The sequence below is a fragment of the Apus apus genome, chromosome 23, assembly GCF_020740795.1.
Source record: "Apus apus isolate bApuApu2 chromosome 23, bApuApu2.pri.cur, whole genome shotgun sequence".
Taxonomy (NCBI): Eukaryota; Metazoa; Chordata; class Aves; order Apodiformes; family Apodidae; genus Apus; species Apus apus.
Genome location: NC_067304.1, coordinates 4,102,724 through 4,127,649, shown reverse-complemented (window position 1 = coordinate 4,127,649; position 24,926 = coordinate 4,102,724). Strand labels below are relative to the sequence as shown.

The window sequence follows — 24,926 nt, the reverse complement described above, 5'->3', positions numbered from 1 at the left end:
TTTTGCCTTAAGTTTTTGATGGTGCTCTCATTTCCCACAGATTCCAAAGACCTGCAGTTAATGGCTCAATATCCAAGTGCAAACCAGCAATGAATGTTCCTCAAGGCAGACTCATCCTGGGAGGGATGATGGGAGGTCTCTCCCTCCTTGGAAAGGCAGACGGGCAGGAAGAACACAGGCTGCTTAACTGGTAACAGGCCTTTATTTCTCCTGAAACGCAGTACAAATGAAAAAATAGACCTATGTTTGTGCTCAATTTAATTCATTTTGTTATGCAAAGGACATAAAAACGGGTGATCAGCTTTGTGGGATGTGCCTTGAACTAGTGCAAACACACAGATACTGTTTAGCCAGCACTCCTGCTTGTTCCTGCAGTGACTGTGGGTGCACAGAGACACCCAGTTGCTCTCAGCAGGAAAAATGCATCTGGGTAGAAGGGGCTGCAGAAATCCAGCAGGAAATGGCTCTTTCCAGATCAGCAAGTCTCTTCTCTTTGCCAGAGGTACAACATGTTCCTGCTGCCTTCATGTTATCTGACCAAGGTGGTTTGTGCCTTCTAGGAGACTCTGCAGTTCAGTGGCTGCATCTTCTGGACAGACCTGCTCGGTGTGGCAGGGCTGGGGTGTCCACACCAACGTGTGGGCAGCAAGTGCACAGGGCCAGGGTGAAAACAGCTCAGAAACCCAGGGCTGCCAGCACAACAGCTGCCTGGATTCATCACAATAAGGTGCAGAGAGCAAGCTGAGGGGATGTGTAACCCAGCCTGGGGCAGCTGACCTTCCTGCTGGCCAGCCATGGAGTCACAAGCAGGGTCCCACTTGTTTTCACAGGAGCAAAGAAAATTCTGGCCATTGTGGAGAGACAACTAAAGGATTTCCAGGGGAAAAGCTGCTGTCTGAAGGTCATCCATGCTTCTGGAGCCATTCCAAAGGTACAGTTTATCAGCCCTGTATTATTTGTGGGTCTCACTCCTGCTCTGACCACACAGCCTCGCAGTGACTCCTTGTCAGGGATCCAGGTTGGTTGGTGGTAGCCAGAGAGTGTGCACAGGACAGAGGGACTCCCTTGCTCAGCTTATGGACAGACAGAATGGAGACTCTGGCTCCTTCTTCAGCCACTTAACCACAGCATCTTCCAACATGGTCAGCCTTCACTGAAGGCCTGAAGTGAGAGCATTTTGGTTTTTCTTCCAGGGCTGGAAGATGAAGCTCAGAGCAGGCAAGAGTGTGAGCAGGCGAAAGCAAGCAACAGTGATGGGGTTTTGAGACACTCAGGTTTCCACTCCATTTCCATTTATCCAACAGCCACTTCTTCTCCTGCAAGGACAGCTTCTTGGTAGCAGATACAATCCATGCAGGTTGGAGCAGAGCCTGGCAAGTTGCATTATGGTTTCCATCTCAGGCGTGCACTGGCATAAATATGCAACCCAGGCAGAAAGTTCAGAGCTGCCTATGTGGCAACACCCACTGTTCAGAGGAACAAGCCCTCTGAGGGGCTGCTCCAAAGGATCTTGAATTCATGGAGAGACTTTGTTTAGGCTCAACTGGCTCAATAATAGTATCTCAGCAGAGGAGAGACGCTGAGATTTTTTGAGGAGAGCAGGAGAAAAGGCTGATGTGCTTCTGTGTGTGTGTGTCAGTCAAGAGGCACTTTAACTGAAAGGACTTTTGGGAGTAAATGCAACGTGTACCTCTGGTTGCCCACACAGGGGTTACATGTACCTGTGGGTTCAGAGCACTACAATGATTGCAGAGCAGCACTCTGGAGTTGAGCTTCATGGTTCCCTCACTGTATTTCAATAACCACTGAGGCAAGAACTGTGCTACTGCTAGGGATAAAAGGGTGCCAAAATCTGTGGCTGAAAAGTTGAGGGTTCTAGGAAACCTGGCCTCCAGCTACACTTCTGCTAGCAGGTTCCTGAGGAACAGCAAGCAGTGTCACCAAAGGAAAAAAAAACAAGCACTGAAACAGATAAATCTCTTTAGTTTGGGCATTGAAGACAGTTGTGCTCAAATCTCCTTCCAACAGACACGCAGCTGCTAAAGATCACCAAGGACCTCCTCTCTCATATTGCACTTCAAAGTAAAACCACTGTGAGAGAGAAGAAATGTCACCTGCTATAAGACACCAGTGAGAAGCTGAGTCCACACCCAGCTCAGGTAAATGCTCAACTCTCCTAAAAACCAGGCTGCTAAGTTAGACTTGAGACTAATTGCTGTGTCTGTAGGAAAGGAAAGTAACAGCACTGCCTGGCCAGTATCCCATCCCTAAGTACTGGAGCTCAGTGCCTTGAGCTAGAGTCCTTCAACCCACACCTCAAGTCTGCACTTCCTAAAGGGTCTCAGAAGAGCAGTTCTTGGTAAATTGCTACTTACCTACCCTTAGATTTAAGTTAAAGCAATAAAACATTATTGGTCCTTTTCTCCTGCACCAAAACTTCACCCACCCCTCCCCTCCAAGCCCCAGCCCCAACCTGGGCAGTTACAGCTGCACCCAAGGTGCTGGCTCTGCAATAGCTTATTCTTCTAGAGGAAGGAAAATCAACCTGTAACATCCTGGTGTCTCATGCCTGCCAACTACTACAGTCCAAAAGAATCAAGACACTTCAAAAATGGTGGTTGTAAACACCGTGATTATGCCCAAACAAGAAGTCACGAAGATTGTTATACTAAAAGTTAACCTGCAGATCTGGTTTTGATCATAAACTGCTGCCCTGACAACAATTTTCAGGTAATAATTGCAGCTGCATCCAGATCTTGGTAGGGTTTTGGTTGGGATATTCAATGTCATGCCTGGAACTTCAAACTCTCCTCACTTTTTTGTCAATGCAAATGACCTGCTCTTCAGTGCAGCCAGATCAGAACAATTCAGTGAAATTGCTTTTAGGAAAACTCGGGAATCAGGGCTAGAGGGAATTCACAGTATTCAGAAGTGCCACAAAGGGCCACAACACACCCTGCTGAGCCCGAGAGGCTCAAAAGGGAAAGGAACTACCCAAAAAAAGGCAAGAAACTACCTGGCAGTTATTCCTTTCTCTGATTCTAGGCAGTAAAGCTGCTGATCTTAGCATGATTAAAGTGCATCACCAGCAATTCAACAGCCCTTTAGTTAAGGGAGCAATAAGGAAGCTTTTCCATGAGGATTGATTCCCATGGACTTACAGATAGTGCAGCAAAACACAAGATAGCCTCTAATTTTTTTAAAACACAACAGTAAACAACAGCCAACAATAACAGTCTAACTTACACCCTACACAGAAATAATACAATACCATGCAACACACAGAGTGGAGCTGACTTTTGGCAGTGATTTAGCACCTACTCTTGTTATTTCTGCAGAGAAACAACAACTTGTGGCAGTTTGCTGGGATCTTCCACTGCCTGCCTGACCTTCCAGGGCTGGACCAGCACAGGGAGTGTGGAAAACAAAGAAGAAACAGCCTGGAGAAGCACCAAGGTATGAGCACAAGCTCTTTTTTTTTATATCCTGTATTTCCCAGATCAGAGAGGGGATTGTAGGGAAGTGACAAAATGGGCTTTATCCTACACCCTGTACTGAATCCCAGTGTCTGTACCCCTGAAAGGGGAAGGGTGCCTGATGCAGGCCCCCTCAAATCCTAGAGCCCAGGAAGGCAGAGGAAGATCAGGGTACAGTCTCAGAAAAAGGTGACATCTTTTTAAACTGCAAGTTCTGGCTGAGTTTTAACAGCCACTACAGCAACCACGCACAGCTCTGAGGGACAAGGGAAATGCTGCACACAGATTTCAGGTGTTAAAAAATCACAGGGAAAGAAAAGTCAGAGGAGAAAATTTAAAAACCTAACACCAAGTACAGCTCACAGACTCACCAGCTGCATCTGGTGCTTTATAGGAATTCTTGTCCCTTTAAAAGTCCATATCCTCTCTTTAAAGCCACTAGGCACTTTAAAGTGAGCATCTTGTCTCTAGACTGGCCTGAGCTAACAATGGGCAGGCTTCACCAAAGTTATGCAAAGTGACATAGAACTGTATTTAAATGAAGTATTGATTAAAATGAAAATACCCAGTAAAAAAGCAAGATATAACAATCCATTATTTCGCCCTCTGATAGGAGACCTGAGATGGCTACAGATTAAAAGTCTGGGAGGACTTCTTTAAAGTTTGGGAGTAAGAGGACCTTGACCTTATCTAAAAAACCTATGTTAAAAAAAAAATGAAAATATCCTGAAATCAGGTTATCTGCTTCTCACTGCCTTCACGAGAACTGATCCTTGGAGAAATGGCTTCTCTAAATTGCAGACACATTGGTCTGCCCTTCCCTCCCACCCCTGCCCACCCCTCCACATATATATATATATATATTTATGTCTATCTCAGATGCAGACCCCTCCTTAGAAGGCATTGCACAGGGTTTGACTTACAGGAGAACAACACTCCAACAGCCAAAATTATAATTATATCCAAACATTGTTTTCTGCAAGGACCAGTTGTTAGAACAGAGAATCCCAGTGACACCACCGAGCTGGAATCAGAAGGTTTAGACTACTCCAAAGCAGGGGATTGATACCAACATGTCAGTCACTCCCTGCTCCCTATGGGCTTAATTTCAAAGGACATGAAAAGGTGGATACTGCTTCATTTAATGCAGAGAATCTCTGTGTTCTTGGTCAGATTTGCATCTTCATTCTCTTTGGTATTCACCGGCTGAGCTCAGAAGTTAGGGCTTGTGTGAGTGCAAGAAAGCCTGTGTGCTGTCTTCTGGAGGAGAAGGCCTGAACAGGCACAACTACCCCATAAAGATCCTGATCACCAGCTCAATCTCTTTCCTGCACACTGGGCAAGGAGATCTCTTCTTCTTCAGCATCTTTGCACACCTGAAACAGGCCACAAGGTGAGCAGTCCTTCCATGGACAATATTCCCATCCCGTGGTCTGTGATGGCATAAGAAGCAAGGGTTCAGTAATTTCTTTATACTCTCTAAAGACTGTATCTCTTCCTCCTTTTTATGCTCAGAGAAGTGCAGCAGAGCCTCTTTGCTTTCACATTCCCCTGCCAAATCCAAAGACTCCAGAGAGCTCTGGGTATCCACACGTGATTTGTTTTCTACCATGTACAGGTCTTTGGGTTGGCCAACTGGAGCAGAAATAGTCCTTCGGCAGTCGGGGACATCTATCCCTTCATCATCATCATCCTCTTTTTTCTTCTGCATGACATCAATGTTGGACAGAGAAAGAGAATGAGCCAGTTTGGGGCAATCTGAGTACCAGTCCTTCCGCAGGGCCCAGCAGCGGTAACAGTAGCGTTTGCCTGGAGAGTTAAATTTCTTGCACTTGGAACATTGCCAGGAGTCCTGAGGAATGATTGAGGCAGACAAAAAAAAAAAAAAAAAACAAACAAAAAAACAACAAAGCAGCAAGTTAGGGTCTAGCCCTACCTACAACTTGTCTCCTCTGCACAGGAAGAGCTGCAGAGAAGCTTCATCCAAAATAAAAAGGATACAGGGTATAAACATGCAATTGTATGATTGGTGGTTTGATTCTCAGCCTGGAGAGAGACTGACTGGAACATCTGTCTAAGGAGGAAAGGCTGAGAGGCCTGGGGCTGTTTAGTCTTGAAAAGAGAAGACTGAGAGGGGATCTTGCTCATGTCTATAAATACCTGCAGGGTGGATGTCAAGAATGGGCCAGACTCTGTTCAGTGGTGCCTGTGACAGGACAAGGGGAAACGGCACCAAGTGACAACACAGGAGGAGAAACTTCTTTGCTGTGAGGGTGATGGAGCCCTGGGACAGGCTGCCCAAAGAGGTTGTGGAGTGTCCTCTGGAGACTTTCAAGACCCATCTGGACATGTTCCTGTGTGATCTGCTCTGTGATCTGTTCCTGCTGCAGCAGGGGGGGTTGGACTTGATCTCCAGAGGTCCCTTCCAACCCCTATGATTCTATGATCTCTTAAGCATTAAAATCTGTCCTCCCTTCCTCAGCCTTCAGCACTCTGGAAGAATAGAATGTTCTCAAGCTGTGCAGCTCATTGGATTTTCATTATCTTACTCTAAATTCAAGGCTAGAGGCTTCTGGAGTCAGTCAGGAATCTATTTCCCAGGCTCGCTCATCACTTGGCATCTGTTGAATCTGCAGAACTAATACTGGCTTCTTTGATAACCCCACACAAAGAGGGCAAGAGCTGCCCCAGTTCAGAGCTATGATTTAGCTGCCCAGTGCCAGGGACACACCAATCTGTCCAGCATGCACAGCTTAAAAATAATGCTAAAAAATGGTGCAAAAAGTATAATTTGCTGACTTAGAACAAAACCTCCAAAGGGAGCCCTGACCAGCGCAAGCCAACTCCATGTTCCTTCCTGTACATTACAAAAAAAAAAAGGAGGTTTTTGCCTATTTTTTGCTTTTCTTGGCCTTTGAAAACCAGAAAGAATCAGACTACCAGTAGCAGCTGTGGGGTTTTCTCAGCTAGGATGCACCCCCAGCAAGGCAGGCTGGCCTGCAGGATGCCTACCTCTGGAGTAGCTTCTGTGTCTGTGTCATCACTTAAGCATTGAGAGTCCTCACAGTCATGCAAACATGCATCCTCAGTCACCTGGAAAGAGTGGAAATGATGTTAGAGGGCTGCAATAATCTGTATTTATGATGTGCCTGGCACTGTACACCAAAACTGAGTATATAATCACCATGATAATTAAGCTATTTCTGGAACCGAATGAAAAGCCATTTTCTGGACAATCTGTGCTGTTGTCAGTAACTATCACTGGGCAATGTCCCTCTGGTCAATTCACACCTCTCTGAGGGACACAAGAATCTTACAAACACACCTGAGCAGCCCTCCTCATTTTCATGGAAGAAATAATGAACTCAGTCCTTTTAACACACATTTGATTAATTACTGTTGTGATCAATCACTACCCCCTCAGGGAGCAGACTCAGGCCAGCCTGTCTAGCACTGAACACTCACACAACATAAACTGAGATCTTCCTCTTTCAGTCTTTTCATTTATTAGTCTTGCAGGGACTGGCTAGAAATAGAGTGAAGTTGCTGCTGAAGTTTTAAAGAGTTTTAAATGATGTTTTTGCATTGAAAATACATGGATTTGAACCAAAACCCAAGGAGACTGACAAGATGGGAAACCTGTGACCCATGGATGCCATGGTGACAGCCTTTCCTAAACACAGTTTGAACTCTGGATGGTTACAGATCTAGCTCCTCCAGAATCAGCACAGCACCATGTGATCACACAAGGCCAACCTGTGGGACACCTGCACTGTGGCTGTTTGAAGAGGTACCTTTTTGTCAACTTCTTTCAGCTCCTGACAGTCATCTCTTTCCCCCTTGGCTGCAGCACTGCTCTGGTCTGCTGGACACTCATTGAGGAACCACAAGTCATCAGTGGTATCTGAAACAACAGCAGTGTCTATGTCCTGTTGGAGAAGAAACAGAAGAGACCACTTAGAGCTCAGGTGATCAGCAGCAGGAGTATCAGCACCACAGCCATTGCCACAGTGACTGTTCCTCCCCCTTTCCTAAGATTCTCAGCCCTGGGCAGCTTTTCCAGTCACCCCTGGGAGAGAAAAGGGCAGCTCTGTCCTCACCAAAACACCCCTTTTTGCCCAACCCAGAAGAGGGGCAACTCCTGAAATACAACCACTGCTCAAGACCAGAAGGACCTCCAAGGGCTGACCACAGCCTTCAGAGTGCCTAGCTGACTGAAGAACACTAAAAGGAACCAACCACCTGATGTGAAAGGCTGGGACAGGAACACACAAAGGAGAGGCTGAAAATCCTGGAGTGGGAAGGGGAGAGAAAGAACATTTTATTTACCTGGAACCCAAAAGAGGAGAGGAAGAGAATACAGTGCACCTATTTAAAATGTCTACACACCTGGTTAGTCTGAATATCTGTTGATCCATTACTTCTGGACTTGTAATTGCTTCTGAGGTTGCCTAAAAACCACCATGGAAGACCAGCTACATCCCATTCCTCAAACACTAGGTCCAGCTTAGGCTTCTTGCTTTTAGAGAGGTTTTCTATTAAGTCTTTGTCTGTAAGAGCCAAGTAGAATCTAAGTCATGCCACACCTACATCATTTAAGAGACTAGCAGAGAACAATTTGGCCCCATTTGATTTCAGAAATCTTTCTTGCTCCTTCTTACAGCCAGTTACTGCCAAGAGCTTTGGGGTCTGTACGAGTGTACTGGGATGTCAGATCCACTGCACACCTGTACTCGTGTGTTTCCTCAAGTGAACCTGACAAACCAGTCACTGCACAGCCATCAGAGGTCAGGGAAGCATCCCAGTATTCCCAGTGTGTCTCTGTAGTGGTTTAGGGTCTCTTTAGCTTTGCCTTAACTTCAGGACAATGCAGTGACACAAATGCTTCTTTCAGACCTCTACCCAAGTCAAATCTGAGATTTATTGAGTGACTTAACGTGCAGAAAACTGGGTTGAATTTGGTTCCAATTTCCAGTGATGGGAGCTCCAAAACCAGGCTCAGAATAGGAAACAGGAAGGTAAGAATCCATCCTCCACAACCCCACACTTCAGCCTCCTCTTTACCCTGTGCAGTTTAGTCTGTAGTCCTAAACTGAGCAGCCTGAATTTCCAGATAACCTTGAATCTCTCTTCAGTGCCAAGAGCTTCAAAGACACAGACAAGGACTGTTTCTGTCTCCTTTGTACACACAGCCAGGAAAATACCTTCTGCTCTCGTTTGATCTGGAAATACCCACACTTGCAAAGATTTGGTTTTACAAGTTCCTTGATATTAGAACAACATGAGAATACAAAGTAGAAAACCAGGAAAATTGCTTCTGTAACATCAGCAATCCATATGAGTGAACCAGCAAGAAATCTCCAGACATGAAAAACAAAGGAAATGTCTAGATATGAAGGAGCTATATTACACTTCAGCTGGATAGGAAAAAACAAAAAAAATTCCCTTGTTATTCAGTTCCCTGATTGGTTTGCAGGTAATGACTGCAGACAGCTCAGGCTGTGCTCTGTGTAATCAGAAGAGAGACTCCCTTGGGAAGATAAATAGATACAAATATAGTTTTAGCATTTAAAATACCCTTCAGCAAGGTCTGTAAGATCTTTTTCCTGGCATTGTTTAATGACAGATGCACTTTTGAGGCTTAACCTGCCATTTTATTCAAAGCATTTGTTTATTTATGAGACCAAATATCCAAGCTAGAAAACAGGTCCATCATCTAATAACTTTGGTGAACATCTGCAGTTCTCTCAATCTTTAGCATAAAATGATGATTTTTAAAGATTATATCCCACAACAGGTTTTTATTAGTCTCCCAAAGCATTTTGCTCATGTGGAGCCCACTGGAGAAGGAGCAGAAGAGCTTGTGTACCTTGTGTGACTGCAGAAAAGCTGGGACTCACCTTGGTCATTCTCACATTTTTGCTCTGAGGTAGACAAAGCAGAACCATTGCTTCCCCCCTCCATGAGGCCAGTGTCAGAACCTTCTTGCTGGCTAAACTGCATGAAGGAAAAATCAGATGTTAGTCCAGCAGAGCTTATAGGGACATGGGGATGTAGCACTTCCATTCCCAGTCACCAGCTGCAGTACAAAGACCAAGAAGTTATGAAGAGAAATGAAAGTTTCTGAACAAAAACTACACACTATTCATTCTTACAGGCAGCTAATGCATCTGTAATCAGCACAAACAACATTCTGGCAACCTAGGAAAAATCTTAAAAGATTGGCAAAAGTCCAAAACTTGCCATCTTGAAGGCACTAACACTCTATTCTTTGTGATGCTCTGGCCCTCAGGGTGAACAGACACCTCCACGGATCAGCCAACTTTAAACCCCCCAAAACACACCTGGAAACAAGTTGGAATGTGCAAAAGATTTTTCCTAGGTTTCAGATTCTGCCTGAAAGCTTCTGCAAACAATCCTACTTAAACACAAAACTTCTTCACACATTTTCAAAAGCATCATTATCTGGCAATTCCTACTGAGAGAGGGGATGAGAGAAGGGGGAGAAAGGCAGGAAAATACAGAGCAGGCTGGAGGAACTGAGGACTAGAAGTGCTACACCCCAGAGAAACACGCTCAGAGACTGGCACTCTGTTATGAAGAGAACAGAGAAGGGTCACTCTGTCCCTGCTGTGTGGACTCCAAGAACTTTCTCAGGAAGGTGAAGACCTGGTAGCCAAGCAGCACAAAGTTCTGGCAGTCCACCATGCACAGGTACAGAGAAGGGGCACTCTGTACAACAAAAGAAACCACCAGGCAGTGGGTTTACCTTCAGCTGGTCTTGGCTGGGCTTATCGACGCTCTGTTCCTGTGCGAGATTCTCTGCAGCATCTGGATGGCAGGTAAGACAAAAGAAAAAACCTTCCCTGGTAATAACCATTCTCACGACACAGAGGGTTCTCAGCAAGCAACCAACAAGCCAGGCTTGGCAGACCTCTAAGTAACCCTTCAGGAGAAACAAGAGCCCTTGCCCAGAACTACAGAATCCTAGAATGGGTTGGAAAGGACCTCAAGGATCATCTGGTCCAACCTCTCCAGGTGCTGCCCCAGCTGATGTGAGGGGGCTCAGCACCCTGGCCAGCTGAGACTTCAAACTGCCCCATGTGGGGGAATCCACCACTTCCCTCGGGAGACTATTCCAATGTCTGACTGTCCTCATGGGGAAAAATGTACCTTTTGTGTCCAGTCAGAATCTCCCCAGGAGCAACTTGTGCCCATGACCCCTTGTCTTTTCCATGTGTCCTTGTAAACAGGGAGTCCCCATCTTCGTGGGAGTCACCCTTGAAGGACTGGAACATGGTAACAAGGTCTCCCCTGAGCCTTCTCTTCTCAAGGCTGAACAAACCCAGTTTTCTCAGTCTCTCCTCATAAGGCAGGTCTTCCAGCCCTCTGATCACCCTTGTGGCCCTTCCCTGGACCCTCTCCAGCCTGTCCCATGCTTCTTGTAGAGCAGGGACCAGAACAACACAATTCCATTCCACTTCCTAGCAAGGCGTTACTCCAGGATTCCCTAGGCAGGCACACACAGAGGCATCAGCCTGTGGAATACAGAGCCTGTGCCTCCTTGGAGATGAAGCTTGATGGAACCTCACAGCATGTAAGAATCTCCTTCCTGCTATCACTATCTCTAGGTCCTTTACACAAGAAGTCTGCTTGGAGGAAGACACCCAGAGCAGCAGCAGAGCGTGGGGACCCTCACTTCAAGGCTGGGTCAGATCTGAGGGCTGAAGAAGGTGAACAGAGAAGAGTAAGATCTTTAAATATACCTGAGGACACCATCTCTTTCAACTTCTGGTAAGACAGGAAAAACGTCTTTCTTAAAGGGTGTGGGGGTGAAGAACAACAACTAAAGAAGGGAAAATTCCATGCACAGCAAGCTCTTTCCTGTCTAACTGTGTAGACATCCATAATAATTTAACTCAGGTGATTATGCTGGCCCCAAGAGTTAATTAAAAGGTCAAACTAAAAGCAATTAGAAATCTTTCTGCATAATAGGTGAGCTGCACTTAGGAAGTCTACTCTTAAAACAGAATCAAGGATGGCTCCTGCTTGCTCCCCTTTCAGTTGAGCAGAGAAACTCCCTGCTGAATGCCAGACAGCCAGGAACAGTCTGGCTGACATCATGGCACTGAAATCTGCTGCTACAGGCAGAAAAGTGGACCACAAAGTGGTCCATAAAATGGACCATAACACAGGACCACAAAATGACATGGCTCTATATCCCACCTGCTTTGCTTTAGTTCAGCTTTCCTTTCTTCCATCACCCTACAGCTTCTGACACTAATTATTTAATACCTGAAGGAAATTGGAAACCATTTGGCTCATCCCTAACTGCTTTGGCTCTGCAGGAGCATTAGAAGAGTTGAAGCCTTCCCCTTCTAACAGTAAATAATTCCAATTAGCCTTAAACACTGTGTGAAAAGACACTCCACTTACTGGAAGGCTTCCTTTTTCCCAGCCAACACACACTAGGAACTGAACACAGAATGTCCTTCAAGTGAGGTATTCCTCAACACACCTCCTGTGATTCAGAGTGAAAGCCAGCCAGGCAGGGACACCATCTGATGAAGAGCTCAGTCTTTACTACCAAGATGTTCTGCAGTCATTTTTCTTTCTCCAAGTGTACTTAAAATAAGTGGCCAAGGTAATCAGCAAAATGCTATGCTGATGAGCACTGATTTGGCTAATGAACACCAGCAGCTCTTACAAAACATGAAGACCTCTTTAAGCACCTCTAGTTCTTGCTACCTTGCAATGGAGGCAAAACAGGACTCAGAGCCATCACCCTTTCCTGTGTGTTTGTCACAGATCTGGTCTGCCAAGCTTGTCTCGTTCCAGTCACACACACACAGACATGGGGGTATAACTCAGTGCTCATCTCCTGAGAGGAACAGCCTTTCCTTTAGCAGGTTTAAGGGTAGTGACACCAGGCCAGGACCACACACACACCCAGCAGCAGGGGACAGGGCAGCAGAGGAGACAGAGTTTTGCTGGGATCCTGTGCTCTCCACACGATGCCTCAGGGAGAACCAGGGCATCCTCAGTGAGGGGAACAGCACTCACACTGGGGTTACATGTGGGGTGAGTCTGCTTACGAAGGTTCTTCTCTCTAAATAAAGGAGGGGGGACCTCAGAGGCACCAATACACAGCTCACAGCAGAGGACTAAGCAGTTTAAGGCCACGTTTTCTCAGTTTCTAAATTTGCAGAAGTTTTTATGTAGATGTGTAAAAATAGACCAAGCCCTTATGAAAAACTGAGTCCATATTATCTGCTCAGAGACCCCAGAAGTGCAGCACCAGACTGCAGAGCTCTCCTGGTGCAGCTCCCTCATGATTCGCATGCTTGTGCTTTCATCAGAAGTGTTTTGGTTTTGTTTTTTTTCTAATTAAGATTACCAGCTGCAGAATGGGAACTGGCTGCAAGGAAGCCATCAGCTGAGATGAATTTAAGAATTAATTTTAATTTAGGACTGATGGACTTTTGATGTAGATAGATTTGATTTCTCTTATGAGCTGGGAAAGTAACAGCAACCTTTAAAGGTTCAAGTGTTTCATTAAAGTCCAGACCTCTCTGACTTGCAGAACTAGCCTGGGTTTCCAGCACTCTCATATTCAGTCTCAAGACTATGAGAGTCTAAAAGAAGGTGAGAGAGAGAAGTTGCAGCAAGCTTGAAACTGAGAAAAAACTGAGAAATCAGTAACAATTTGGATGGGATACTTTGTACAACCACAGTATGTAGCTCTGTCAGTGTCCTCCCAGACAGTGTCTGCTGCTCTGAGGTTTGGTCATTGGTTACAGGCAGGTTAATTAAACAACTAACTGATTTCATACCACAGCTGCTGATGGTGGACACACAGAAAAGACACATACTCCAAGAGACTGTCAGGTTAAAGCCTTCATCAGCAGTTTGTTCCAACTTCAGAAACATTTCTCTTTATCACCATTACTTACCCAGGTTACATCAACATAACATTGAATATTCTTGCCCATACTGTGACAAACCTACCTGCCATTGCAGCAGAAGTCAGGTTCCTTTTCAACATGTCATAGACTGGGCTGTGGGGAAGAAGGTGACACTTACTATCCTCACAGAACCAAGCTCTACCCTTTTAAACCAGGGATAGAAATTCTCTTTTATTATCCTGCTGGAAAGTGCAGGGATTTTTCTGCCACTCCTACATGAGACTTGGGAGTCTCATTTGCAGACATTGCAGTGTGGCTTCCTCAGAAGGGGAAGAGATGGGGCAGGTCCTGATCTCCTCACTCCTGTGACCAGTGACAGGACTCGGGGAAATGGCAGGAAGCTGAACCAGGGGAGGTTTAGGTAGCATATGAGGAGAAGATGGTGGAGCACTGGAACAAGCTCCCCAGGGCAGTGGTCACAGCACCAAGCCTGCCCGAGTTCAAGAAACATTTGGAAGGTGCTCTCAGGCACATGGTGTGATTCTAGGGGTGTCCTACATAGGGACAGGAGTTGGACTTGATGATCCTGATGGGTCCCTTCCAACTCAGCATATTCTATGATTCTAAGTCTAGCTCAGAAGTGAACTGAAGGATGCAGATTGTAGCTTCAGTCTGAGATCAAGGGCCAAAGATGCTGAAATAAAAGGGGGAAAGGATGTCACCAAAGCAACTCACTGCCTGGGCTGTTCAGAACTGGCTCTTCAAAACAAAGGAGCTAAACTCAAGCTTGTCAGATGCATTTCCATTGAGCAGGGCACTTGGTATTCAAGCAGGTTTATGCCACAGTGAACATTAGCAGTGACACCCAGAACCTCCTGTCTCAGCCACCTCTACAACACAACACAAGACACGTTAAAGGTCACGTTTTCCTACCTTGGGTCTTTAACAGAGAAGCTCTCCAGTCCCAGCAGCTCTCCCAGCTCATCTCCTCGACAGTAGACCATGTGTTGCTCTCTTTTGTCATACAGCTGCCTCACCATTATGTACTGTCCCAGGTAATGCATGACCTGTAGACACACCACATGCCATCAGCCACACCTGCAGCTGAGACCAAACCACCTTAAACCCTGGAAATTTGCTTTATGGGACTTGCCTCCTGCTGCCCCACAGAGTGTGAGTCAAATGGTACCTGCTTTTTGTGCACAGCTGCAATTCCTTGGTGCCTCCCACCTAAGGGAGAGTCTATGCTTTACCATGTTGCTCTAAGGATTGTAACTATTAACCCCTCACACGAAGGAAAATTGGGTGGAAGAGGGATAAATAGAAGTCACTTTGCTACCCCACATGGAAAGAAAACCCCAGAGCTGCAGATGGAAGCTGCTGCTCAACTCAGAGTAAAGAGATGGAAACTGGTGGGGAGGAGGCAGAAGATTTCCCCAGGTGAAAGAATATGCTCTTAGTAAAGGGTGACCACAAGTTACACTGCTGTCCCTCAGGAGACAGTCTGCAAGATGCAACAGTAAGTGTATTCATATCACAGAGAAGGGTGGAGGAAACATCCTCTGAGAACTGACAAAACACCAGGAGGGATCCAGAGTGAAAGAGAAAGCAAAGTGAGTAGAGAACAACACAGGCAGGCTCCACATCCCATGACCCACCAAAATGACCCTCCTGAATGACAGTGAACCAAGAAGTTGCTAACAGTACTCCACTCACTGCAGAAAAACCTGACTTAACTGAGTTAAAATGTTAATCTCTACATGTACCCTGCATTTAATACTCAGCTCCCCCCATTTAAACTGTTCAATTTGTTTTTTGCAAAGATTTTTAGAAGCCAAGTAAGTTATTTAAATGCATAAGTGTTTAAAATAAGTCACAGGGCTCTGCAGGAATATTTGACACATTCATAATGAAAAACCACTGCATTTAATTCTTTGCAGACAGGATACTCTTGTAATTCACAGTCGGTGTCATTTTTCTTAAATTTTGTACACATGCTGCATTTTAATCTTAAAGAAGATGAATTCACAGGGTCTCTTAGGTTTAGCTGACAAGCCATTTCCAAGGAAAGTTAAAAGAAAAACATCAGCTGGTATTCAGGTTTAAAGCTTTCCTGCACTGAGCAGAGAGCAAGACAATTGAACAGAATCTCCTGCAGTCTCTCAGGACTGTGGATATCCCATTTTTCCTTTCTTTAAAGAGGCTGCTGATTTTCCAGGATCAATATTGTTCTTTAATATTTCACCCTCCTACTCCAGTTCCTCTGGGGGCTCCCAAGATCAAATCCCAACAGCCCTGGGGGCTCCAATTTGCAGACAGGGCTTCAAAGTACAGATAAATAACTAGCCCGTCCCTTTGTCCCTCAGAGCCATTTCCCAAACAACCTGGACCAGGCAACAGTGCCTGAAAAGTGAACTCACCTCCTTCAGGGTAAAGGTTTCACCTTGGGCACCTGCAGCCTGCAGGATCTTCAGCAGGGGCAGTTTGGGTCGCACCTACAAGAGAAAGCAGAGAGTTTGGTTTGGAGCAGTTCTCTGCTGAGAGAAAGCCCATCAGGGTTTGTGTTCCTGCTAAGAAACCAGAGCTGCCCAAGTCACCCTGGGTAAGACACACACCAAGGCCAGAGCTGACACCCCTGGGATGAGCTGGAAGTGGTTGGGGAATATTGCTTGCCTCAGGCTAACCTGCTCCAGGCTGCTCTTCTCTTTTAGGAGCAACCTGCATGGACAAGCACTTGAAAAGAAGTTAGAAAGCCTGAAAATCAGCACAGTCATTCTGACTCAAGTGCAAGATACAGAAATGTGGGCAGGCAGCTCTAAAGGCTTTAATTACTCCCACTGTCCCTTCAACTCTTGATGGGATTCATCGTGTGAGGGAAGGCTGGAAACTCAGACCCTTGGTATGGAGACCTAGGCAGTGACTAACCAAAAGGACTGAGTCATGAGCAGTTCTGTGCACTCCAATTGCTGCCTCCAGGGCAGCAGGCTGGGATTTTCCCAGTTAGTGCAGTGACCAAATCAGGTCTGCTCTGTACAGACCTTGGGGAGTGTGCATTTCTTAGGATCTGTGAACAGGGACATGATCATAAGACTGCATGAAACTCAAGGTGTGGTTCATTAACACCAGGGCTCAGAACCTGTGTTTTCTGTGGATCTCAGTCATCAACCAAAATCTTTATTATATAAAATATAAAGCACCTTGGGAATGATGCAACTGCCTTGGGTTTCACCCACACAACCAAGCAGCTTTGAGTAGCAGATGAGCCAGATGATGCTATATAAAACACCAGTGAGTTTTAAATAGCTGCTTCCTCCTCCACTGCTTCTTCCTCTACTCCACAAGAATCCTAACAATTCCTAGGAGAGTGCCCCCCATGGGACCTGATGCCTTGTGTTCCCTAACAATGTCAGAAAGCCCTCACTGCTCTCTGAATGCTGCACAATTCTGACCCACGTTGAACACTAACACACTTTTCCCACACTGAATCTGTCCCTCTGTTCCCCCTGTTTCTCAGCTGCTAATAAATCAAGATATTTCCATCTCCCAGAGGACAGACAGCCCAGTCCTCAGCACACCATGTCCTTTGCTGATTCCTTTACACTTGGACCTGTACTCTCCAGGCATTCATCTCTGCTAGCTCCTAAGGGTCTCCACCTGTCAGTGTCAGGAAGCTCACCTGTTTCTCACCTCCACCCCTTACTTTCTGCCTATATAAATCCAATTACAATTCCTACTTCCTTTCCCCAGGAGCAGAGCCTGCTTGGAACATCTCAAGAGCTGCAGCACCATTTTTCCTGCACAAGGTAAGGAGAGCAGGTTTTGGCTGCTTGTCCCTAGGGTAATTTTTAACTCAGCTATTAGCTAGGCTCTTGACAAGGTGCTTATTCCACTGTTCTCTAATGTTGTAGAAAATTAATCTCCTTTGCGACTGTGCCTGGTCTGCCTGTTTACTCAGGATAGTTGGTTAAATGCATTTTCAAGCTCAAACAGAACAGCTTGTGTCCAGCCCCAAGTCTCCTTCTCAAGAACAGGTTTTTTCCCCCTAGGAAAAAATGAATTAGCAAATAGTAATGGATTAAAAGTGGAAGAGGGAGGTTTAGGTGAGAAATTAGGAAGAAATTCTGTAGTATGAGGGTGGTGAGACCCTGGCCCAGGCTGCCCAGGGAAGCTGTGGCTGCCCCATCCCTGGAAGTGTGGAAGGGCAGGTTGGATGGGGCTTGGAGCAACCTGGGCTGGTGGGAGGTGTCCCTGCCCATCCAGGGGGCTGGAACTAGATGATCTTTAAGGACCCTTTCTACCCAAACCATTCCATGAAAAAAGAAATCAGCACAACTGAAAGAAGTGCTTGTATCAGCACATGCTTTTTAATAAGATGAAATTATGTGTTTGTGTTCATTCATTTCTGTAATGACCACTCTCAAGTGGATTTTGCAGTAACTCCTCACACATCTCTTTCTGATTAAAGCAGCAACATAGTTAGCTTGATCATTTTCAAATGGGCCCTTAGCTGCTCAGCAGCCACACTGGAAGTGTTTATTCCAGACTGCCAAGGACACTGAGTGTTGACAATCAATATTTTGCTACTAATATCAGAGCCTATTTACTTACTTTTTCATGCAGAGTGAGCTGAACAAATAAGCACACACATCAGCTCTGCTCAGGGCTTGGCTCCATTTCAAACTTTCTCAATTAAGCCTCAAATGGGAGGATCTCTCCACCTCCCATCAGCTTATTTCCACTCCTGCCACATCCCCTCATGTTGTGGAGATGTTTTTTTTCCAATGAAGCAGCTCTGGAAGGATGGATACCTACCTTAGAGAAACCTTCCTGATTTTTAGACCTGATTTCTCCTTTTATTGTTTGCAAATCTCTCTTATCTGGCTGTCAATGTGGCCTCCAACAACACACCTGCCACACTGACCTTGGCCTGCAGCTGCAACTCCTTGTTCCAGGGACACTCCAGGAACAGCTGATACTGGGAATACTTCATGTTCAATACTTAGTTCACCCCAAAAGCGACATGGGGATGCATTACTGCTGGGCCAAGTTCAGCATCCAAGGTTACAAAGCTCCAGTACAACTGTGACAAACAATCCAGCACCAGGAATGCTGTCCATGGAAGACTGCAAGTCCAGACTAAAAATATGTATTACACAATTCCTTCTATGGCCAGTTTTGATTCCTTTTTTGCCCCTCCTCTTCCCTTAAAATGTTCATAAATCATTGATCTAACAGTGGGAGCTGCCACAGCTCCTCAGGATAAGAGCCCCATTCAATTCTCTTTACTAAAATGTGCCTGGAGAGCTTTGATTTGGTGAAAGGAATCACTGCTTCAGTGAGGAGAAGGCAGTGAAGTGTGAGAAAGAACTACCTGGTTAACTTGTCCCAGTGTGATTCTGGAGGCATTCTCAGCTGCTGGATGCTGGGCAGAGCTTGGGGATGTCATTGTGGCAGTGATCAGCTGTTCCCAGCACAAACCTGGAAATGAGAAGGGTCAGGAACCAGTTAAGATGAGAAACCTGGCCTTGAGTTTAACCACTTCCACTTCTTAGAAGCTTCAGGAAACCAGTGTTTTAAGATTAGCATCAAAGAGCAGCCCTTGAAGATATGCATGCAGGGCTGATGGTTCTGTGCCCCTCAGCTGTTCCAGCCAAACTGATCTGCTTTGTCCTGCCCCAGCCTTGTGAGAAAAACTGGGAGCAACCGGGCCAGATCTGCTGTGGCCAAGATGCTGTGACATCCCTAGGATGCCTCATCTCCAGGGGTGGCACAGCAGGGTGAGGGACTTTGGGACCTGCCATCTCCATCCTGCCACTGGCAAATTCTTATCATGGTGAAATGCTTGAGTCAGAGGGGGGGGAAGATGAGTCACCACCAACCACAATGGAAATCTCCACAAGGCAGAATCCCTTGATAGCCCAAAAGGAGGAGCAGCCAGGGTGGATGGCAACGATTAACACATCCCCCACCTGCTTTTTCCAAGACCTGCTAAAGCTGCTGCAGCCCTTCATCCCAAATGAATCAATGCAGGCTTTAGATTAACAGTTTTAAGAGCATTTCTGGGTGTGCAGGTGAAATGACCCTTTCCTGGAAAGGAACAAAAGGGGAAGTCCTGCAGCTATTTGAGTTCGTCAAAGCCCATCAGTTTCAGCACCCACCCAGGGCACAGCTTTCATGACTCATGTTCACAGAACAGTCCAGTTTCACCCACCCCACACAACAGGTTTGTAAACTTCGTATTTAAAGAGGGTGTAAATTAACCAGCCACTGAAAAAACAACAACTTGATTGTGCTGGAGAGTTTAAATCTTGACCTCTTAGTCTCAGCACTAAAGCTTAAACCAATTTACCTGTAAAATTGCTGTGTCCCTGGACCTAATTACAATAAAATCTGGTTGTATTTGTGCTGAAACAAGCCCTGGCACTGCCACTTTGGGGAACTTCAGGGTAGAGGATGAGATGAATTTGAAAAGGAAAGGCTGGCTCCTGGATTTGTCTGCACAGATGAAACACTGGGAAAATGTTTTCCTGTATTAAATCTGGAAGAAGTGTCAACTCTCAAGCCATGCAGGAGTTTAGATTTGAAAATGGGAAGCCAAAACCTTTCAGAGCAATATCTAAGTTGTCTGTCATGGAAGTTTCCAGCTATAGTAGATGGATTTATTACATCATTGATAAAGAATGTGAGCCAGTATGATTAGGTACATTAAAAAGTGAGTATTAGCAAAATAATCAGACTTGTGCCTGAGGAATGTAAATAAACATTTTAGAGGCAGACAAAACAGGCTGAAAATCTACCTAACAGGCAGTGTAGAACCCTCAGTAATGACAAAAAATCTGAGCTTTAGCACCAGTTCAAGTTACTGGTAACAATTCAAACCCTATCCCTCCCCTGCCCCATCTACTAAGAGGGACTTAAACCTTTTTTAGAGGCTCCTGATGGTTCTTACAGCATTAAATTTTTCTCAAGTTAGGCAAGATCATAAATAAAACCATTCCCACAGATCAAGCACAGCTCTAAATATTTAAGAAAGCCCGATTAAAGCATATGAAACATTCAGGTTTGGTAAATGACATTGAGAGTGATCAGATCTAGGCAGTAACTCACAATAATTGACTTAAAACAACTAAAACCACTCCCAAGCCATCGGTGCCTTAAATTTGAACTCAGGCTCCTGTCTGCCCAGCACACAGCACCACAAACTGCCCCCAGTTTTATGCTCCCCAGGCTGAGCTGTACTTTGTCCTCGCTACAGACAAACTTCCCAGCCTTGAACCTTTCTAAAGAAGATCACTCCGTGTTCCCAGTCCCTTTGTTCCTACCAGGAAAAGCCTGTGAATCCCTGTCCTGGAGCAGCTCTGGCTGAAGCCTCCCCAGGAGCTCTGGTGCTGCTGATGCTCTGGGCTCTGAGTCGCTCTTTCAAAAACCGCTCCTGCCTCCAGCTCATCTAGGCAGGAGAGGGAGTCACTGAACACATCAGCTTCTGATAAGAGCTTGAATTGGTGTGAAAAACGGCCAAATGGGGGGCGGGAGGGGGGAAAGAAGTGGATTTCCTCCCCACCCTGCACTCCTGGAAAGCAGCTGCCCTTGGGCTGAAACTCAATTTAGATACTTTAACTGTTTCAGTACTAGTTTTGTTAGAGAAAGGCAAGTTGGGGCTTTGCCTCCAGCCTGCACAGAGAAAGGGTATTTTTGCTAAGTTTGACTCTTAGTGATACTAACTTCCCTGAATTAGAATTTCATCTTGAGATTACTGATGCCACCTTCAGCAGCATGCAAGCTGTGAAACATTGTCTAGGCTGCAGATGAAGGCAGCACCAGTCATCACCCTGCCAAGACAGAAAATCCCCCCCCATGTGTTCCCATCCTCTCTACACAGCCTGGCCAGGAAGGCAAAAGGTGGAAATTCCTTGAGAACTGAGAAGCTTCTTGCTTCACTGATCCCTATTTAACTTTCCCTGCAACTCTCTCTTCCCACCTAATGCCCAATCTTTTACTCTGCAAGCCTCTAATTTGCAGCCAACTGAACAAAGCACCAGTGAACCTACTGCTGCTCCCCAGCTTTGGAGCTGTAAGAAATAAGAGAAGAAAATGCCAGTAGAGCAGAGGAACAATTTGGAGGAAACCATGAATCACTGAGGAGTCATGAAGGAACAGCTTTATTTCCACTTGAACACTTCATCTGGTCGTGCACGGCACAGGAACAAGTCAACTGTCTGGTTTTGGAGTAGAAGTTCCTGTTCTCAAGAGATCAAAACCCCACTAGACCAGAGCAGGAAAGGCTTGAGCTAAAAGATCTTCACAGACCCAGAGAAGAGAGCAAGCAGAGGCTGCACAGGCTTCTCTTGGCAGCAGTGTCTGAAAAGTAGAAACTAACTTCTAATTCAAGTTCAGTTTCTGTTTTCAAGTCTCCTTCTTTTAAGGAAATGAGATAATTTCTAACTTCTGTGCAGAGTGGAAGTCTTGGATGGCTGTAGGTTCAGTTCATTTTTTAACCCTGTGAGCATGAAAGCCCTAAATTCTGCTCCACCCCAAGACAGGACATGCCAGAAGTGGTCAGCCTAGAAATTAAGGCTCATCTTTTAAAGCCCATCTGTTTGTGTGCAGCATTACATACTGGATCTTCCAGTTATTAATCCCTCCCTGAAGACAATTCCTTGTTGTGCTCTGCCCTGGAAAAGCATGGCAGGATTTAAGGTTAGAAATCATGGTGTGGAAGGTTAAAAATCATGGTGGAACAGGTTACAAATCATGGTTTGACATGACACAGTCCCAGCCAGCTCTGTGGTCATCTCCTCACATCCCATTTCTCTGAAACTTTTAGTCTAAAGCTGCTGAAGTTATTAATGTTGGAGAGAACCATTAGGGATGCAAAACATTTTAGGAAAAAAGATGCAATCACGTAGAAATGTTTTGTGTCTCCTTTTACTGCTGGAGCAGATGGTATAAGCACCAGAGAAGTGCAAGCCATGAGCTGTCAGACAACAGTCAGATGTCCTTAAAAGTGCTCAGCGGGACCTATAATTAGAATAATCGTTGAAGTTGGGCGGCAGGGCTGTGGAAGGCTCAGATCTTCAGGGAGAGTCATCGAATTGTTGGCAACTATTGTGTAATTGCTGTGCTCCCAGCGCAACTAAGACGCTACTTGACACCCGGTTTCCTGGGTTCTTGGCTTCGACGCTTCGGGGTTGTTTAAAATTATTATATTTTTATATATATATATATATATATATTTTAAGTTAGTTTTTCGCCCATGAAGGTGCTTTTTTCAGGCAGAGCTGCTGTCAGGGTGAGGCACAGAAACGGAGTATAAGCCCCTGCACGGGCACAACCCTGCACGGGCACAACCCTGGGGTCACCCCTCGGTGCTGGGCCCCTTCCCACCGGCCCCGCCGAGGGCGGGAGGGCCCTCCCCGCCGCCCCCCGCCCCGCACAGGCCCTTCCACCGCCCCTTCCACCGCCCCCCTCCCCGAGCCCCGGCCTCCCGCGGCGGGCTCACCCTAGAGCTGCTCCATGGGCCCACCGGTCACCCCGCAGCCGGGGGCGGAGGGGGAGAGGTGCGGGGGGGGACACCCCTACACCCCCCGAGGCCTCCTCTCCTCCATCTTAGCGGGGCTCAGGGGCCGCCACTTCCCCTCGCAGCCAACATGGCGGCGGCGGCGCTTCCGCGGGGGCGCCGACCATAGAGCTGCGGGGCTAGAGAGGACGGCAGGGCCGCTAGGCGCGACGTGGAGATGTGCCTAGAGAGGAAGGGATGGCGGGACGGAGAGTGCGCCCGCCCCCAATGGCGGTGGAGGACCGAGCTGTTAGGCACAGACCGGCCCGGTGCAGCCGGCCCGGTACAACCGGCCCCGTACAGCCCCCCACCGGTACAACCGGCCCCGTACAGCCCCCCACCGGTACAACCAGCCCGGTACAACCCCCCACCGGTGCAACCGGCCCGGTACAAGCTCCTCCAACCCTCCCGGTGCCACCCCTGACCGCCAGAACCGCCTCATCCGGCAGCCCCCGGTTCCTCCAGCCCGTCCCTCCCCGCCCCCAGCCGGTGCAGGCCCCCTCCCCTCCCCGGCCGAGCCCCCGGTGCTCCCGGGACCACCCGCGCGTGCCCTGGTGCCGTGATAGGAGCAGCGCGGGAGCTGGTGCCCCAGAGCCCGGATAGCTCAGTCGGTAGAGCATCAGACTTTTAATCTGAGGGTCCAGGGTTCAAGTCCCTGTTCGGGCGACGCTGTTTTTTCCGCGTTCAAACCCCTTTCCGGTGTTTTGGTTTGTTTTTCTTTATTTATTTTTTTTTTTTCCAGCCCCAGGGCTGTCCTGGCGGCGCAGCCCGGACCCCAACCCCGGCTGGGAAGAGCCGCTCGTGCCGCTGGCTGTGAAGGGCTTCTGACGGGGATAAAAAAGAAAAACCAAACAACCAAAAATCTGGGAAAGGACAGTAAAGAAAACAAGCGTCGCCCGAACAGGGACTTGAACCCTGGACCCTCAGATTAAAAGTCTGATGCTCTACCGACTGAGCTATCCGGGCTCTGACAGCGCTACCTGCCCTGCCTCTACATCATCCTGACACTCCTGCCCGCACAGCCCCGCCCGCCGCAATCCCCCCCCCAGGACCCCCCAGCACAGCCCGACACACAAATGAACCCCCCACGGGTGCCCCCCGCTCCTTGTTCCCACGGTCGGTGCAGCGTGGGGGGGTCGGGCAGGGGTACCCGGCAGAGGAGGGACCCCCACAGCGGGCCCGGGGGGGTCTTACCTGCCTCTTCACCCTCCAGCAAACCAGGGGTGTTTTAAAGGGGGTCAGGCAAAGTGCGAAGAGAAGGATCGGGAATAGTTCATCCCGGGACAGGGGATGTTGCGGGGTATTTAATTAGCGGGTTTTCTCCCCGCTCACAACTACCCCACGAAGTGCGTGACTGGTCCTGTCAGAGGGTGGGCGCAGCCCCCGGGCTCTTGCGGGCAGACCTGGTGCTGATTAGGGCCGCTTTTCTATCGGGGCCGGGTGGTAAACGGGGTCTGGGGGTGCCCCGAGGGGACCCTCGAGCCCTGGCTTCCCCCCGCACGTTGTGCTGAACCCCGCACAGCCTCTGTCCTCCCCTCTCCTGGGGACCCCAGGGCAGGCTGGAATAATTAATTCCGTGTCACCGCTAAACCCAAACCACAGGCTGTGACCCGCAGCTGCCCCGGGGCGTGTTTGTGGCTCTTCGGGGCAGCGCTGGGGTTTCGGAGGGGGCTGTTTCCCCCGTCTGGCAGGGCCGGCTGCCCGCAAAACCAGCCCACAGCTCCCGCTGGATCCAGCACAGCTTCTGCCCCCCCCCCCCGTGTTCTGCAGCCCCTTCTGCCCCTGCCCTCGCCCCTGGCTGACTGCTGCGGGCAGGAATATGTCCCTGCCAGTCTGGGGACCAGTTTGAGCACCCCCCAAAAAAACAGTAGGGTGCTGTGGGGTGTCTGAGCACCTTCCTAGAGGAGTACGGAGGTACCAAGCCCGGTGGGAAGTGGGTGCTGTTCTCCCCAGGGATGTCCCCCAGAGTGGGGGCTGCAGCGTTTTGGG

General features: G+C 47.5%; 1 protein-coding gene and 2 non-coding genes across 4 annotated transcripts; 1 reads left to right on the top strand and 2 right to left on the bottom strand.

Annotated features, from left to right (window-relative positions):
• Positions 1 to 183: 183 nt before the first annotated feature.
• On the bottom strand, positions 184 to 23,036 carry MDM4 (MDM4 regulator of p53). Of its 2 annotated transcripts, XM_051638750.1 has the most exons (11): positions 22,881 to 23,036; positions 18,753 to 18,859; positions 15,802 to 15,876; positions 14,315 to 14,448; positions 13,485 to 13,534; positions 10,246 to 10,307; positions 9,377 to 9,473; positions 7,866 to 8,026; positions 7,271 to 7,405; positions 6,489 to 6,569; positions 184 to 5,328 (listed from the first exon to the last, which is right to left on the bottom strand). In XM_051638750.1, exons 2-11 carry the CDS (start codon positions 18,825 to 18,827, stop codon positions 4,765 to 4,767), a joined length of 1,434 nt encoding a protein of 477 aa, XP_051494710.1. In that variant the 5' UTR covers positions 18,828 to 18,859; positions 22,881 to 23,036; the 3' UTR covers positions 184 to 4,764. The 2 variants fall into 2 exon arrangements, with proteins under 2 accessions (XP_051494710.1, XP_051494711.1); XM_051638751.1 differs by lacking the exon at positions 6,489 to 6,569.
• A 494-nt stretch (positions 23,037 to 23,530) lies between these two features.
• On the top strand, positions 23,531 to 23,603 carry TRNAK-UUU (transfer RNA lysine (anticodon UUU)). Its single transcript has one exon. It is a non-coding gene; the product is annotated as a tRNA-Lys (tRNA).
• Positions 23,604 to 23,830: 227 nt separating this feature from the next.
• Positions 23,831 to 23,903, bottom strand: TRNAK-UUU (transfer RNA lysine (anticodon UUU)). The gene has a single exon. It is a non-coding gene; the product is annotated as a tRNA-Lys (tRNA).
• Positions 23,904 to 24,926: the final 1,023 nt, after the last annotated feature.